The sequence below is a fragment of the Coccinella septempunctata genome, chromosome 3 (genome assembly GCF_907165205.1).
Source record: "Coccinella septempunctata chromosome 3, icCocSept1.1, whole genome shotgun sequence".
NCBI lineage: Eukaryota > Metazoa > Arthropoda > Insecta > Coleoptera > Coccinellidae > Coccinella > Coccinella septempunctata.
In genome coordinates this window covers 26,974,306-26,992,959 of record NC_058191.1, presented here as the reverse complement: position 1 = coordinate 26,992,959, position 18,654 = coordinate 26,974,306, and the positions used below count along the sequence as shown (strand labels likewise).

At 32.2% G+C, this 18,654-nt stretch overlaps 1 protein-coding gene across 1 annotated transcript; it reads right to left on the bottom strand.

The window, feature by feature from the left end:
• Positions 1-211: 211 nt before the first annotated feature.
• LOC123309492 (general odorant-binding protein 19d-like) lies at positions 212-9,455 on the bottom strand. Its single transcript, XM_044892643.1, has 6 exons — positions 9,307-9,455; positions 4,379-4,463; positions 3,805-3,893; positions 1,761-1,881; positions 1,636-1,706; positions 212-354 (listed from the first exon to the last, which is right to left on the bottom strand). Exons 1-6 carry the CDS (start codon positions 9,355-9,357, stop codon positions 325-327), a joined length of 447 nt encoding a protein of 148 aa, XP_044748578.1. The 5' UTR covers positions 9,358-9,455; the 3' UTR covers positions 212-324.
• Between the last annotated feature and the right edge of the window lie 9,199 nt (positions 9,456-18,654).

Below are 18,654 nucleotides of genomic sequence, written 5' to 3'. Positions count from 1 at the left end.
ACACGGTATATTTGAATTTATGCTAATTAATTGCACTATTGAACTATTGTTCCAGTGTTTTTCATAATTTTTCTACATGAAGACACAAAGAATTTCATTCCATAAGTGGTTTTCACACTGTATATTTTATGGATATTTTTCTAGAAAACTATGGAATTCGAATTGTATTCCTGAATACGCAGTATTGTTGTGAGTGAGACAAATATGCAAATAAGATTCATAAATATTTTATTTTTATGAAATAACATACAGAGAATAATAAACTATTTTGTATAACGAAACTTGATTTGTATCACTGGATTTGATTGTAGGTACATTATGGATTTAATGGAGCACTGAGGAATCCAATCCCATCTGAAAAATAAATTGTATTATTCGATTAATGAAATCACTATTATTTCGAAAATACTTCGAACGATTCAAGTGAATACTATACATGTGGAATGGCGCCAAGGATGTATGAAAACAATATTCCTAATTATCGAGATAATAATTTTTCACCGAAGAAATGAAATACCTATTCTTCAATTACCACTAGGGTGAGTAGACCCCTACGATAAAAAAATAGAGGTACATAGGTATATAGGTAAATTAAAAAAATACATATATGTAAAGATGGGTTTATATAGGTGTTTATAGGGAATAAGTATAGATTCATTTTTATAAAATGACCGAGGGGTAGATCACTTTATTTTCATAACAAAATTTCAATTTTTTCCTGAACCTGACTGGCGTTGATTCATCTTGTAAATCCAGAGCAAGAATATTCGATTTTCATCCTAATGATAAATCTTAGTTATGAAATTTCAAGAATTGTGTGTCGTACTAACCACTTCCTTGTACATTTTTCGAAAGAAATTACGAAAATATTGTAATCCAAAAAACAAATTACGACTTGCGGTTTACCTAATTGACTTGTTCAAACTTTAAACTAATAATTATTTACATTACCAGAGAGAATTTTGAGAGTGGTAAAATAAAAAAGGGAACTAAGTAACAGTCAAAAGACTTTAATCTTTGTGTGTGTGTGCACGTTGGATCATTTTATTTCTAATGTTGTTGCGCCAGAAAAATAAAGGTTATTGAAGAAGCCGGATAAGTGAACCACTTTTCATATTATCAAAACATTCGGATTGACTAGGAGTTATATTTTCAAAAATGTGATTCCTAAGATTCTAAATATGTATTGCCCAACTTCTCAATTGAAATCAGGTATTATCCAATATTTTCAGTTTATACCATTTGATGTGAAGTAATAAAAATTCGAATTTGGTATCGGTATCAATAAAAATTGTTTTCAGCTGTGGGGCAATAACAGTTCGTATTTCTTTCTCATCTCATTTCATGGAACACTATTTATCTTTAAAAAAAAAAACATTTTTTTGATTCAAAGTTGAAAATGTGAAAGTTTGGTGAATTGCTCATAATTTTTATTTGCTTACTAGGGCGAGGATGTCGAGTGAGTGAATTGGGCGGCAAATTTCAAATCCCGAAAATTTAAAATTTTTAAATATCAAATACTGCATTTACATGTTTTTGATTCATTCTCATTTTGAATGGTAAATTAAATGAAATGGTTAAAACTTATCAATGATTACATCGTCAATCATCAGTGTGAATAAAAAAGATAATTACCGCTTTTCCTTTCTTAACTACACACTCAGTCAGTTTGGTTGCATACTTGCACTTGTCGTCATCTGCGGCAACTGTGAAAAAAATGAGGAATTAGATAAATTCATTATCTACTATGAAGATCCTACCTTCTTCAGCACATTCCTTTCCAATCTTCACTACTTTTTCGTGAAGTTCTGGGTCATCAGCTTTCAAAGGTTCAGCAGCTTTCATTGCACCTTCCTTGTTGAGTGTTCCATCTTCATTCATCTGCAAAGAGACAATAATATGTATCTGGTAGTTTTTCTCACTAAAAAATTTATAAATTCAACTGGTTGACTGGTTCGTGGAAGTTGATGAAGTTAAAATATGTTTTATCCACTCAAAATATTCAGCAACTTTGAAAAATCAGTTCAGTAAAGTATAATTTTCATAATGCACTCACTGTACCTACTTTATGACTCAGCCGAAAAGATAACTTATTATGGTACAAAGGGTGAGTCTTTGACTAACATATTTCTTTTAACTTCAGATTCTTGAGGTCAAAAGAAATACTTTTTTCCTTTACAATTTTTTCCGATTCGGCCTAGATAATAAGATATAGCCATTTTAAGTTTTTGTAATGAGCTATGCCACCCCTGGAAACCTGACACTGAATCATTACTTATATCAATTTAACCTTGGAAGTAAGCTGCTATATTAGAATTAGAAAAATAAGCATAAACTCACTTTTTCCATTCCATTTGTTGAACTTAGTAGTATATTCAAAATACTATAAATGAGTTGACGAAATTTCTTTGGCCATAAAATATATAAAATATTCTTCTCTTGATTTCTATTTCATTTTCTATAATAATAACGAATTCAGCTCAAAATCATATTTTATTTTTTCATTTCATTTCGTTCAAGAATTACCAGATTCAAACCCCTTTTTTTTCATTTTATATTTTCTCTAAATGTTCAAACGTTATATTTACGACACTACACATATGTAATGTGTAAGGTTTTGAGGTTATTCCTTGAGTCTTTGAAATATGGAGGGTAGAGAGTCTCTCTACCCTCCATACATCGAAAAAGGAGTATTATACGAGAAAATATGAAGTATACTACTTATGAAAAATTTGGGGCATACAGTACCCTCCAGGGAGGTACTTCTGTCATAATTCAATTCTTGTCTATATGCCGCAAATTTTTCATTATGTTGCCAAGTTATGTAGATTGGATATCGAAGATAGTGGACAAAGATGATACTTCTGCCACGGCGGGGAGAAATGTTATGTTTTTGTTGAATTTATATATTTCTCACACCCTTAGAAATTTGTTTGAAAAATAATAGTAGGTCCCTTGATGACAATAGTTGTAATTTGATGTCAATGTGAAGTGACTATAAAAAAGACAAGTTTGAGATAAATCGGAATTTTTAGTTTTACTGTGAGACGACTTAACACATTAATATTAAAAATTTCAGATATTAAAAACTTTCTTCATGAAGAATACTTTTATTTTGTAAAATGCTCGAATATTCATTAGTGAGCGTTTGGCTTTCTTCTTTTAAGAGTTGGATTCTTTGAATTTCTGATATTTATATTATATATGGTTAATTAATGGTCATCATCAAGAAACTGGAAGATGTAGGTCAAATTCCTACATTCCGAAAATCGTTATATTCTATAAGAATGATAAGATCGATGTCAGATATACTTAGCTGAAATAAGTAAACCTACATTTTTTCATGGATTTTCAATAGCCTGTATCTTTTCAACCGAGCGGAACTGGAAAAAAATGGTAAATGGAAAAAGTGTTTCTTTTGACTTCAGAATTCTTCTGATAAAATATATACAAGTCAAAGACATACTCTATAAAAAATAATATTGAAACACTACAAAGTCGATATTGATTTTTATAGAAAGAAAACATTTCCCAATGGATAAAATTTAGAATGGAAATTTTCATTCAGCTAACTCAGAATGAGTTTATTATATCATTAACTGGGGACCATCTCGAAGATTTTTTACAAATCATTCAGATGAGTTCTAATCAGATATCGATATCTCAATCGTTTTAATATATTGATGAAGATGGATAAGTTTATACTTGCTTTTCACTATAATTGTGGTCATATACGATATATTCTTCTTTATTCTCTCAACAACATCCATCTTTTTAAATAATTATGAATATCTTTTCACTTACCAAACCTAAATGTTTATGGAAGCAGAAGATCATACATTCTCCTTCATGCCTAGACGGTAGTTTATGGGCCATTAATTCGGCAATATCATCTGCAACGAATAAATAAATTTTTTATCATAATCATAATAGATAGCCAAAAAAGCTACAAATATGTTATTCAAGAATCATAATCAAACAAATTGACAAATTCTTCACGGGGATAAAACAAAATTGGTTGCAGTTATTAAAATTCGGAGAGTAAAAAGAAAATTTCTTCTGCAATAAAATCCAGATCTTAATAAAGCTGTAATAAGCTTGAACATTCTTCAATATTTGATGAAGTCTTAACAGAATCAAATAATTCCAAAAGTAGTAGAATCTCAATGATTTTGTACGCCTCACTACTTCTCAATTACCCGAAATTAATGTCTTATTTAATTTATGAAAGACAATGATAACAATGTTGTAAATCCATTAGGTGAAGTATACTAAAAAAATAATCAACTCAAGGTGAATTGAATATTTACCATTACCTCCTCTACTTAATTGAGTGAGCTATTTGTAGATATATAAATTGAAGAAATGATTCATTTACCTTCATTGGCCCCTACTTCCTTTGCACATTCTCCCCCAATTTTCGTCATTTTTTCTAAGAATTTTCCTTTCAGTTCTTCGCTCACCTAAAGATATATAAAACAAAACTTAAAAACAATCGAATAAAAAGTGCAATTAAATATCAGGGACTACCTAAAAATGAAATAGAAAGCCCAAATCCAGCCGGATATTTCTGCAAGTATATATTTTTCCGGTGAACTGAAAAGCACCAAGATACTTAAATGGGAGCTGTCTTTGTTTGCAAATTCTTGGGTGTACGATGGAGGGGTGGAAATTCAAGGTTTATTAATGACAATTGGGAATGTTAGGTATGCAGTTGTGAAAGTTTTCCAATTATACTTATGAATGTGCTTAAACATTTCTATTTAGCGTTTTTTAACTCTTTGAAATGTGTCAAGTGCATTAAGTGGTCGAATTCTTAACCAATTTTAATTGGAAATTGTAGTTTTATTCCAAATTTTTTCTGGTATTTCTGACGACTAAAGAAAACATCGTCCATCAATCAAAATATGGAACAGTTTAGAAAAAAAAGAACTTAATAGGATACTTTAACATTTTCCGAAAGATTGGTGCAAGCCCGAAGGTTTAGGAATAAAACCGAAAATTGAAAATTGAATTGTGACAAGTTGTACCCATTCGTTCCTACTATCATTAAGTTTTAAACTTTTTGAACAATTAATTAATAATTTTGGTATTTTTCAATTAATTAATACTAATTTTTTTCCTACTGAGTCTTATTAACCTTAGTCTTAATTTTGCTGAGTAGATATGAAAATCCTTTAGAGTATACTTAGCGTTATATTTTAGGGTTTGCTACCGCAAGAAAAACTGGATATCGGAATTTTAGATAAGAAAAAATTAACTATTATTCTATCTTGTACCTTTTTCTATTTTGTTCAGTTTGAAGCTTACTCATCATTCATTGCAGTATCCCGTTACCGGGAATTAATCTAAAAAAAGACATAAAAAAGAACAGACTTATAATTTCTTGGGGCTAATTGCGACTGTGTGCCCTCCTGAAGCTTACTATATCTATTGAGTCGGCACCATTTCCAACTCCGTAATTATTGATACTACGAATTCGGTTAAATGGGCAAACTAGTAGCATTTTTAATGGCCTTCTCAATGCCGAAAACGAAACAAAAATTGACAGTCGCGTTTTCAAAATATTTCATAAAATGATATATTTTTCAAATGGAACATCCTATATTTCATCATGCTTCTCGATTCGTTATAACATTTTCAACAACGAAGCTTATATCACCTGTCTTCCTAATGTTGAAAATGAGCGACTTATGTGGAAATATTTATTTAACTCAACAGCACAAAAAATTTCTTTCTTTTGGCGAATAAAACCTCATGATTGTCCAAACACCCAAAAGTTATTGTCATTCGTAAAAGCACCTAACTTGGGTATTTGGACAATCATGAGGTTTTATTCGCCAAAACAAGAAATTTTTTGTACTGATGAATGAAATGAATATTTCCACATAAGTCTCTCATTTTCAACTTTAGGAAGAAAAGTGATAAGAGCTTTGTTGTTCCATTTGAAAAATATCATTTTGCGAAATATTTTGAAACGCAACTGTCAATTTTTGTTTTGTTTTCGGCTTCGAAAAGGCCATTAAAAATGCTACTTGTTTTCTCATTTAACCGCTTTTGTAGCATTAATAATAAAGTAGTTGGCAATGGTGCCAACTGCCAACCCGGTATAGTATCAAACTGGATGGTTAAAGCTTAAAACCAAGTATTCAATATTATTATCTGCTGTAGATTCTGAGAGTGATTAGAACTATTTACCCAACTTTATATGACCTATGACTTGTGAACGTCATCTAGAATTCTTTGATTGTTTAGGCTACTGAATCAAGATATTCAATACTAGTATTCCGCTAATTTTTAGTGAACATATGGAAGTATCCATAGGTTCACTAAAAAATAGCGGCTTCTTTATGTTTGAATCAAGTATCCTGCTTCGGATATTGTTGTACAAAAGCGTCCATTTGTACCACGGAGTATCAGAAATTTTACTGAACTAGGTATGCTGCATCGTTAAAAAAATGAAAGATGCAAAGCTATTCCTAAGTTCGGAAAAAATTCAATCTTATTTCAAATACATATGTTTAATTGCTCATATTCTGAATAAATCATTTAATTCAAGAAATCAAATCACAAACCTGTAAAATCCTCATAACTGGAGACATAAAGGCTAAACTAAGGATTAATAAAATATTCACATTAAATTTGTGAAGAGGTTTCATCTTTTTTGAATTCATGTTTGCGCTGTTTCACTCAAATTTCCTATAGAATTTCCGATGAGATTTGGATTTTGCTTCAAAATATTGCATTCGTCCAAAATTCGTTCAAAATACACAGGGTGTTATGTGAACCCCCATACTTGAACTGAAATTATCACAATAACAACCCGGTAGTTTGAAAAACGAAATAGTGTTATTGAATGTGCTCATTCACATTGTAGGTACACTGAAAATTTCATCAAAATTGAATGAACCATATCAAAGTGATTGGTAAAAGTAAAATCGGTCGAATCGGACCCTGTAGAGTCTCAATAGAGACCCAAGACGTAAACCAAACTGTCATGACTAGTGTGAACTTCTCCTAAAATCTGACGGTTTCCTCCGGAATCACCCTGTATAAGAGATATTATTATATGAATTTCTGATAACCAGTATGGGAATCTTTCAGGATCGTACTATGATACTTCTCGGAACACATGTGACGTGTTGGTGATTCATTCATTCATTGTCCATTGAAAACCTATAGTTTCAAGTAGGTACATAGTACATGAAAATTTAATTATAGTTTTACATCAGGGTGCCAATGGAATTGCTCCTTCGCTTGTTTTATTGATATAGGTAGGTGCATAAGCGATTGAAATTGAATAATTATTAAACTAAAACCATGTTTTCGCGTTGGACTCTCGGACATTTATTTGATATGGTGGCAGGCAGAGAGTGCTAAAAATAAATGTGAAAAATCAGGCGTTTTGAGGGTTTGGAAATCGCAATCTGTGATCGAACCTCTTGCCGCTGTATCTTAATGGTAGCGAAAATGCCATACGGAAGACTAATAACCGGATCGGAAATAATTCAGATATTTGCGATTTTTTGACGTCTATCGAACGCAAATGTAAGCAAATCTACGTGAGTCTTCAATCTGACAAAAGTGAGGTTAGCATCGATCACAGGCAGGGGTGGGAGGGGGAGGAAATACCACCCCTGAGAAAATTATGTGTAAAATCTCTTAAAGAATATTCGCGAAGGTTATCATACTCTCCAATACCTTCGGTTTGAACAATTGGAAACAACTTTTCTGCCCAGAAAGATGGATCTACTGAAATGGTAGATCTACCAGCTTACTTCTTCTAAGTAATTCCGTTATGAACGAAAAATCTGACTTGATGTTAAAAATCTGTTATAGGCTTTCCGATACTCACTTTGAAGGTAATGTTACCATTACCTTCCAGTTGAGTTAACGCAGAGGTTTCTATTTTTGCTGCAAAACTCAGATGTGTCATCTGTTATCTTTGAATGAATGAAAATGTTTGTATCATGATAATATATATCTAATGTTTATACTGAGCTGTAGATGGCGCAGTTGTTAGAACAGCTCTAATGGGCATAATAAACCTCAAGGTAGCAGTGGAAGGCATCCTCACATCTACTACACATCTACTACACAACAATATGAGAGTTGAATTTCTCCCAACTCATTTTGCTGTCGTTTGAGCCATATTCATTGATAACCAAAAATCAACACTTTCTGAGATAATTGAGTTCTTGTATTTTTCAAAAAATTTCCCACCCTACTTCATTTTTCGTAATTTTTTTCTACGTTGACCAAGTTTGATTATAATTTTGGATTATTTTCATCAGATAAAGATATGAAACGTATGAAAAAAGCAAAACTATCCTGTATTAGATGTTGAAAAAGAATTAGTATGATTTAAAATTTGGTATATGGAGAAAAAAAAATTCTAATATCAATTTGCCCGCAACTCTTTTAGGGAATGAAGAAGCAGGAATTTCTCAAGTTTTTTAAATAATTTTTTCATACATGAATTGTGGAATTCGAAAGTTGCAGGTTGCAGGCAAATTGATATTAGAAATTGATTTATTATTAATTTGCAAATTGATATTAGAATTTTCTTTTCTTCATATACTGAATTTTAAATCATACTAATTCTTTTTCAACATCTAATACAGGATAGTTTTGCTTTTTTCATACGTATCATATCTTCTTCTGATGAAAATAATCCAAAATTATAATCAAACTTGGTCAAAATAAAAAAAATTGATGAAAAATGAAGTAAGGTGAGAGATTTTTTGAAAAAAAACAAGAACTCAAATATCTCGGAAACGGTTGATTTTTGGTTGACAATAAATATGGCTCAAACGACAGCAAATGAGTGATACTAACACTTCTTCCAAGGTTCACGTCTAATTTGGAAATACCATGTATATTTATGAATATAAATTTTAAATTTTTTCCATATTGAATAATCATTTCAAAAGATAGGCCAAAAAAAGTTTTTTACGGCAAATTAAGGGTATTGATCTAAAACTTAACTTAAATTTATCGGGCCTATTTTACTAACCATAACTTTTTTCATCATCTTAGAGGACTTATTTCGAAATTTTAGTATCTTTCAGTTAGTTTTTTAGATTTTCACAACTTGATTGAAATTGAGCATAGGATGTCTACAAAATGGTGCTTCTATACCCAAATTAACCTATGAAATCTTCTATATCGAACAATTTATAATCCTTGTAAATTAATGTTTTATATGATGGGTGATGATATTTGGTGGAATTCGGCCAAGATAAAATTTCGAAAAAGCAAAACACTTCGTGGCCACTTAACGTTTTTTAGGATTTTTTTCCTTACCGCATTAACGGCTACGAAAGCACAAGTTAACAACACAACAAATTTGAACATTTTTTTTATGATATAAAAAAAATTAGAGTTCTAATACGATTATCTGAACTGAACTGACCATGTTAGCTGTGGCATTAGGTTTTATAGCAGACGATTTAATTGCCCGTGCAATAAATGTTTCAAATTAAATGTTACCTCTATTATACGATTCCTAATACAATTGCTGCATTTCATTACACCATAATTAATTGTTTCGTGAATATCTAACAGCCACCTTGATTTCGGGTTGTTTGAAAATGAGTGACACTTTTTTAAGGTCCTGGACTAGGAGCCATGTTATTAGTCTCGTTTTGATGAACTCATCTGATCAGCCGAGGAGAACATATCATGAATAAAGCTCGGAATAATAGAAATTGGGTATCAGAAATGATTTAATGATATATCCACTCAATTTTGAGTTTTGCTTGTTATCTATGATTATTATCTATACAATGGGAATGCTACTATCCTTCTGATTTGACAGAAAGCAGCAGTGTAAAATTTTGGCATCGATTGATTATGCATATATGAAGAAGTTAGAAGAGAACAAAAAATTCACTTCATTCACAAAATGAAGAAGTTACTAATCATGGTATAAAATTTTTTGAGAAAAACTTCGTCAGCCTCCTATTCCCGTATACAGTTCGAGAAAGAAAAACTACCAGAGAGCATATACCATTTTTGGCGTATATATTTTGTTGTTTGAGCTACCATCTTTATTACAACGTTAACAGCAAACAGTTGAGATTCAACTATTGTACCCAAGTACAGGTTGGGCAAAATTCGTTGTCTACTGAAGGGATCTCGAGAACCATAAGAGCTAGAAGAAAACGGATGACACATTTCCGAGCTCTTTTCAAGAGAAATAAAGAATGATGAAAACCGTAGCTTCCTACGATTCTTCGTTTTCGAGTTATTAGCAAAAAATGAGATTTTTACGATTTCGAAAAGTTCTCATAATTTTTTTGCCTTTGAAGTTAAAGATCTTAAACTTAAACCTTCTTAGGCACTCTCATACGTAGAATCTACTGCCAAAAGATTTTTATTCCAATTCAAAATAATAAATTCAATAAATGTTTGCGTCTAAAAAAACTAAAATCCGCCTGATGATTCGAAATGAAAAAATATTTTAAGCTCGCCAGTGGATTGTACGTGAAAAAGTACCTGCTGAAGGTTCAAGTTTCAGATCTGTAACTTCAAAGACAAAAAAGTTATGAGGATTTTTCTAAATCGTCAAAATATCACTTTTTGCTAATAACTCAAAAACGAAGAATCTAGGAGGCTACGGTTTTCACCACTCTTTGTTTCTCTGAAAAAGAGCTAGGAAATGTGTCATCCGTTTTCTTCTAGCTCTTATAGTTCTCGACATCCTCTCAGTAGACCACGAATTTTGCCCACCCTGTACAGGAACTCCCGAATTGCTTGATTTGACTGTTTCTCATTCAACGAAATCAAAATCAAAGTCTACTTCACTGAAATTCCTACCATTTATTTATGATTGAATTCATTAATTTGAAGTTCTTTCAAAGTGATAGTAAACTAATATAAGAAAATATGGCGTTTTATATTTTTGTAAATATTCAATCTATTCTTTCAAGTCAACAGGTTATGTATGATTAATCATCTTCAGGAACACTAAAGGTAAACGTAAAATATATGAACAATATAATGCATATAGTTTTTACTACTCATTCCTCAGATCATGGAGCCTTTAAGTAAAAGATTGAATTCATCGTATAACCAAGAATTAAGTAAATTAAAATCGTAATTGCATGATTCTCAATATAGGATAAGCTATCTAACAACTGCACGTGTTTCGCTACAACAATAGCATCCTCAGGTGGGTGAAGGTAAACCATGTAATTAAGTTTCTGAGCATACTTTATTGTGGATTTCCATCAAGTGTCGGCCACATCATTTCAAAAATTAAGCATTTTAAATGGATAGGTTCGTTGGCACAAACTTTTCAACGTTTCTATTCGAGATTTTCTATGATACTTCAAAAAAAAACCTTTAATGATACTGATGAAATCAACGAAGTAATAATGAGTGTTATTGAAAAAGTGTTGTGAAAATAAATATTTCAGTATTATCTTGGCTTTCAATTACGTTTTGCATCAGTCTGAACCAAATAATTACTATTTTCTAAATCACAGCAACCGCTTGAAAATTCAAAGTTTTGTACGAAAATAATTATTAAGTTTTATACTTAGAGAGTACGAGCAGTAGAGACAAGACCTTATATCAACAAACTTGAAATAATTTCGTTGAAATAAACCTGATTTTTAAGCAGAAATTGTTTATCAATATATTTAATAATTTTTGAAGTTAAAGTGTCCTTGATAGCTTTTGGTAATCTATTAATAATAATCTTTGTCCCGAAAAATCTTAAAAATTTCTGACATAATTTATAGGCATAAATGGCACAGGCAGGTTGCTCTGATTAGCATATCTTGTAAAATATGTATGATGCTTAATTTTTTCTCATTTTTCAAACATATTCAAAGTAACATTGTGTATACAAATTTCTTACCTTCAAATTATTAGAAATTTTATAAAGAGCAACCGTAGAGTATCTGAAAAGCTTTCGGTACCTACCTATTTAATCTTTAAAATCGTATTCTCACATTTTATAATTTTCTTGAATACGCTGTTGCAGGTAACCCCACACCCATAAAACTATACAATATCTAAGACTTGACTACACCGATGAGGAACACACAGTGCTGAGCCGTTTTTTGTTCAGAATATCTATAAGTATGGGGAGTCCGGGAGAGATGAACACCTTTTTACTCTGAAACCACTAAAGTGGGATCTGTAAATGGTAGCAACAAATTTTTTTTTGTGTGAAGATTTCATACCCAAATAGGTAACGATAGATAATAATAGAGATGAACATTTTGAGTACAGCAATTCTTTTTTAGAAACCGAAAATTATCTGATGTCTCCCTAACCCAGTTAGGGGTTGAACAGTTGAACAGGGGGCGAGAGAGACTTGACCATAAGTTTGTTTATCAGGAAAGACGTTGAAAGAAAACAATTTCTAGTGACCAACGATTGTCTAGGTCAAAGTTTTCATCATCAGATGTATCAGTGTATGAAATACATAGTTTTTATTTCAGGGTCACTCTCACTTATTTCCATTTTTCCTTTGTATATTTTTTTATATTTATTTCTATTATTCAATTTTCTTTTTTTGAAGCAAACTATTATCTTAACTCAGTGCGGTATACTTGGACCACTGATCATGTCTCCCGACTATAGCATGGATCAAGTCTTCGGCCCTCCGTTTGTAAAACAATATTAATCAATGAAAGCAATAAAACTAAATAACACCACGCACTTATTAAACTTTTCAGACAGTATAACAAACAAAAATTACCTATTAAATTTCTCACTTCCTAACAACAAAATCACGTTCAACCCTCTCACTCCCGAACTGTTCTAATGGCGGCCAAAATGGAGCAGACACTAGTTGTGCTTTGTTACCAGAATGTCGTAAGCTATTTACGATACCGGTAGTGCGAAATTTGAATTGAAATATTTGAGGTGGTTCAAGTCTCCTACCTGAGCAAGTCTCCGGATTCCCCCTACATAAAATTTGTAAAAGGTATTTCCTATTTTCTTATTCCACCTTATCAACCCTCACTATATGGAGACAGTTAGATAGTGTTTCTCCTTTATTATTCATTAGACCAGGAACAGCAGGGGACCCAGCATCGTGAAATATACCATTAAAAGGCGTCATTAATAGGTAAAGAAAAAAACAGTATATTATAGTCGAGGCTGTAAAGGATAGTCGAGGCTAGCAAGAGGCGAGACAATATAGACCCCGAGATGCATATCACATTTTTTCGTCGACCCCGCATACCTTTATGGAAGTAAGTACTCAATTGTGTGCTGTAAATCCAACCTGGACGTAGTTGCCAATTCCCTCATCTCTGGAGGAGTGTTATTCTTTTCCATATCGCTATAAGTAACATATTATAATGAATATTTTCATTCAAACCACGTTCTTAAGTCAGTCATAGAAGCTATAGCAGATTAGGTACATGAAGAATTTGACAAGAGAAAGTGACAGCTATATTGCCACAGGCACTTATGTTATTATCAGATCCTGGCTCTCGAAATTGATTAAGCGCCACTGTCGTGTTTGTTTTAAAGTGATAAAGAGAGCGGACGAAAAGTGTGCACGGACGAAAAGTATCTGATGCGGACGAAAAATACTTGCCAACAAAAATAGTTTACTTTTCTTTCTGGAATTAGTACCTAAAATTACATTTTATATTGAGTTCGACGAAAACTACATTGTTGGGACGATTTTTTCCAGTTTTCATTTTCTAGACGATTTTGCATATCTATTAGCGTTTTCTATTGGTAACACTAATGCAGTGCAAGTGCATATTTTGATGTCACTACTCACTACTACTACAATCATTCCCAAAGATCTGAAGCTAGTTCTACCAATGGAATTCGCTGCAATAGAAAATTTTATTAGTAAAACTGGTGCGCATTCAGTGCAAATTATAAAAACAAAAAATAGACCAATAATTTCAAGACATCCTTATTCATATTGGATATTCTGTGATCCAGTGCAGCCCTAGCGTTACCAATACAAAACGATAGTAATATGAGAACGGATTTGACGATAACATGAACTTTGTACCGATTTAATGATGACAGCGCTTTTCATGTAACATTTTTTTTAATCCAAAAAATGGAAACGAGTAGCGAAAGTAAGGCTGCAGAAAAAATATTGTGCGTAACATGTTGAAAAATTGACTTGCCCATGGCTCGTCCTGGAAAGTTCCTAGTGTCCAGTGAAATTTTCGTACTAATGTTCCGAGAAAAAATTCTTATTTCAATTATTTCTGTTTCTATTTCAGAATACTTCACCAATGATAATAATCAAGGACTAGTAGCCTTTTATACAATGGTCATATGATCCATTCTTATACAGTTCTTCTCATTCAATCATTATGTTAAAGACGAGCGGTAAAATTTTACCACTTTATTTCTGTAGTTTTTAACACTGACACACTAGGACCATGACCAATTCCCAATGTTTCATGAAAAAATATTCAGTATCCCAATCAAATGATTACCTACGAATGAGAAATTTACGACTTCTCCAAGCCACATAATTATCACAGGTGATGTAAATCTGGGTTTGATTGCTTATTATTAAGTCTGATTTATCAATTGATATTCAAAGTCCATGTGTTCATTGTGATTAGAAGTAAGTTATTAACCAAAAAAATTAATAGTTGGTAAATACCCAGATCGTTATAAAAAAGACAAAGGTATCATTCTGAAATAATTCACGATAGCTAGAGAACTGATTTGTTAGGAATACAGGATGTTCATATCAGAAATTTTCATCCCAACTTCACAGCTTTGAAATAACTTCAGTTCTTTCGTGGAAGAAATAAGGATGGATATTGCAAAATTGAGTTTTGAAACCAACCACTATGATTGAGTAATGGCGGATTTATTTAATGAAAGGTACCTGATAAGAATGTAGTTATCCACACTTCTGATTCTTTCAGCAACAAGTGCAAAAATTTGATGTAAAAACGTTTCAGTAAGAATTGAGAAGAGGGGGTTCTAGAAGGATTAAGGGCATATGCAATTTTAGGTTATGAAGCTAGAAATACCTATCCTATTATGGTAGTAGGAATTTGTCCGACTTATATCTAGTGTACTACGCAATACCTATATATCTATATATTTTTTCTGGTTGGAACGTATAATAACTTATAAATATTTGTTCTTTCCAATTGACAACTTAGACATATGTATTTTCAAACAGTGATTCTTTGTCGAAAAATAGTGTGGGCCATCTATAATTGCAAAGGCTGGAAAAGCTATCCCCTAGAATTAGTTTCCCAAAAAACTTTTTTCCTCATTTAAATTATACCATAGAACGAATTATTTTCCTAGAGCGTTTCGAAAGTATTACTTTCCACACGCATTGACTGTTAGTACTTTTCCAAAATCTTGCGAAAAAAAGCCCTGCTACGCATATGCGTGCGGAAAGTCAATAGGTGACGCCATTGAAAGAACCCTTTTCTTGATAGAAAACACCATTCTTTTCATCAACAAACATATCTTCGTGCACCATCCAACCTATTATACCCAAAATCTATTTCGAAAAGTATACCTACTCTGGACGAGCAACTTATTACATATTAGTGCATATTTAGATTCAGAAGATGATTAAACTGATTACATAACTCATAATACTGTAATTGTCCAGATTCAAACACATCCGGAATGCTGAATTAGACGATTTGGTAAATACGTTATCCATTGGCAGGAAATGACTAAACAAAAGTGGGTATACCTATGATTTTAGCATCTTTTATTATGAAATTTCTATGCATTTACCACGTGTGACCGAAAGCCTATTATGCACTGAATATTTTGGATATTCTGTAATCGCCTAAGTTTTCAAAAATTACGGTGAAACTAGGTTAAAATGGATCAGTATTGACATTTTTTGATAGGATATGAAATAAGTAACTATTGATTGAAAATATCTCCAGATAAGCTGGGAAAATTTTATTAGTTAGTATAATATCCCCTTTTCTATTGTGAGCCATGATGAAATACTTCAAAAAGAAAATGTGAGAGCTGATATCACTCAAGAATATTTTTTAATTTTCTAATGGATTCTTTTTCAATAATCGGATTAAAAGTAGATTATGGACAAGTCGCGATCATCAAAATTAGATTTAGCATCGTTTTTGTGCACCATGCAGCTGTGTTTCTGAAGGTAGCTTGACCATTGATTGTTGCAGTGATACCATTAGTTTAATACTCAATGGTGATACCAATGATTGTCTTTTATGAAAAGCAGCTTCAAAAACTGAATATTTTACATAAAAAATAGTAGTTCAACTATATACAAATGTATCATATACATATTATTTATCAGGTGATGAGCTCTTTTTTCAGGAAAAAAGTTATGCTTGCTTTTGAACGTATGGATTGTGGCGGGAGTCTTCTTTCGATGCACGTATGGGCAAGTAGATATAATAGCAAAGAATAAGGTGCAATTCAGTTCAAAGCAGACACAAAAGAGACTAGACTATTGGCAAATGGGGTGATGATATAGAAGGTGGCAATATCAACATAGCCGTCTCTAAAGACGGCTGTGGTCAAGCTCATTGAGAGATTTCGTTAACAGTGGCGTAGCTTGGACAATCATGTAGGAAATAATTTAGAATACCTTAAACTTTTGTGCGTCTAATTTTATGTGAGCTACTCCAATGCGCTCTAGTGTGACGAGGCATGTGGCGATGACTAAGAGACCAATTTGACCCACCCCATGGCATCTCCTTTGCTATATGTATATTGTTGCGGATAGGTTCATTTTCAAATGCCAATTTTTCGAAATGGAAAATATAAAAAGTTATTCCAGTTAGACACTTGAAATTACATTATCGCCTTATGCAAATTATCTAATTTCTTTTTCGCGAATGAAAATAAGGTCCATGTTTTCTGTTTTGGTTTCTTGAATTATTCAACAAATGTAAAAATATTGATTTCATATTACCCTCGCACTCCTTAGACTGTCACAGCCGTAGCCTTAGCAGCAGCCCCTTAATTAAGGTGCCTACAGATTACTCTGACGGGACGTGGGCCCACGTCACAATGCGCATGATTCAAAAATCTAACATAAGATTTTGCGCGAAAGCGTTCAAATTGTTCTGACGTGACATAGGAATGCACGTTAAACGTCAAGTCAGATCAATTTGAACGCTTCCGCGCAAAATCCTATGTTAGATTTTTGAATCATGCGCATTATGACATGGACCCACGTCACGTCAGAGTAATCTGTAGGAACCTTTACTTTGCTCAGAATATCAGATAAGTCATAGAACTTGTACGAAGAATACGGAATATTTCATTTGATAGGATTTTGAGGCTGTATCAGTTTGTACGATTTTGCAATATTTCAACTCGTTTTTACAATGGCTTGATAATTATTATGAATTATATGTGTATATGTAGAATCAATACCGTAATCGAGGCATCCTTTGAAATTTCAAAGCAATAACAGAAATTGAAGATTTTGAAAGACTAAATAAATTTTCATTATGTAGATTAAAAAAATCCAGAATCCAGAGCTCTATTAGTCTATAATACTTAATAAGATATGGGCGATATGGCACTTTCAATGTAACTCTCCGTTCCGATGGAAATAACAGTAAAAAATCATTTTTCCAGGCCCGTATTCTTAAGCTCAATAGAATAGAAAGCCCATATCTTCCAACTCACTTCATCGCAGATCGATTCAGTATTTTCTTGTAATTATTCTCTCGGTTCTCGATACGGCTGAAGTGATAATACTGGAAATTCGAAATATATGCTTTACTATAATGAAAAATTACAAGGTACTCACCTCGGTTTTTGTGGCCTGTCCTTTTGACTACAAAGTACATATGTACGATTACGTAATAGGTACTTCACCTTGTTTTTTATCCGATTTATTTGGAAAAGTGAAAGTCTGAATAAGTAGAGCAATTTTCTCATTGATATAAAGAAACCCGATAATTATATTTTCAAATTATTCCTTCCTTTGTTCCTTTTGTAGTATTATTATATTAACATTAGGATTGGAGATTCTTAAAGAAGGAGGCAACAGTATAGTCAAAATAAAATATTTAATATAGAAACAGTTTTAAAGGTTAACACAAAACGAAGCCCATTGCTTATGTATGGCGTCGTGTGAACAAGCCTTAAGCGAATTACCTCTGCCAGCGTAATAATTGGTTGTCTCAGAGTGTTGTAATTATGAATGCGAACAATTATATATTGGAGGTATCATCTATAGATGGAGATCGAAGATAATTCACGCTGTAATGACACAAGTAGGTTTTTCTGAAAAACAAAATGGATCACATTAAAAAAATTGTCTCCAATTGTCCATAGATCTGTTTAACTCATATTCAAAGGTTAGAGAGTTCCTAACTCTCTAATCTTTGCTCATACCCTTGAGTATAAGGGGGGTTAATACACAATGCTGATAATCAATTCCAGCATGCTTATATTTGGTCGAACATTTGATTGATGGAACAATACGAATGTTTTTTCTTATAGAAAATCAATTTTGAAAATATAAAATTTCAATATGACATGGAATAACTATCCATATTGGTTATCTCTAGATTGCCATATTTTAAATTCATTATCAACTGAAAGAGATTCTGACAACCGAACAACAAAAAGTTTCAAGTCTGGTCAGGCATCGAAGTTTTCTAAAAAAATCTTGCCTGCTATGAATTTATGGCTGATAGGAATAATTATCAA

Bases quoted from the DNA above. Each gene is read 5' to 3' on its own strand.
- LOC123309492 (XM_044892643.1), bottom strand. From the start codon at position 9,357: ATGTTCAAATTTGTTGTGTTGTTAACTTGTGCTTTCGTAGCCGTTAAT. The intron at 1,707-1,760 runs GTAGGATCTTCA...TTTTTTTCACAG, and splicing joins AAAGGAATGTGCTGAAGAAG to TTGCCGCAGATGACGACAAG. The intron at 355-1,635 runs GTAATTATCTTT...TTTATTTTTCAG, and splicing joins TAGTTAAGAAAGGAAAAGCG to ATGGGATTGGATTCCTCAGT.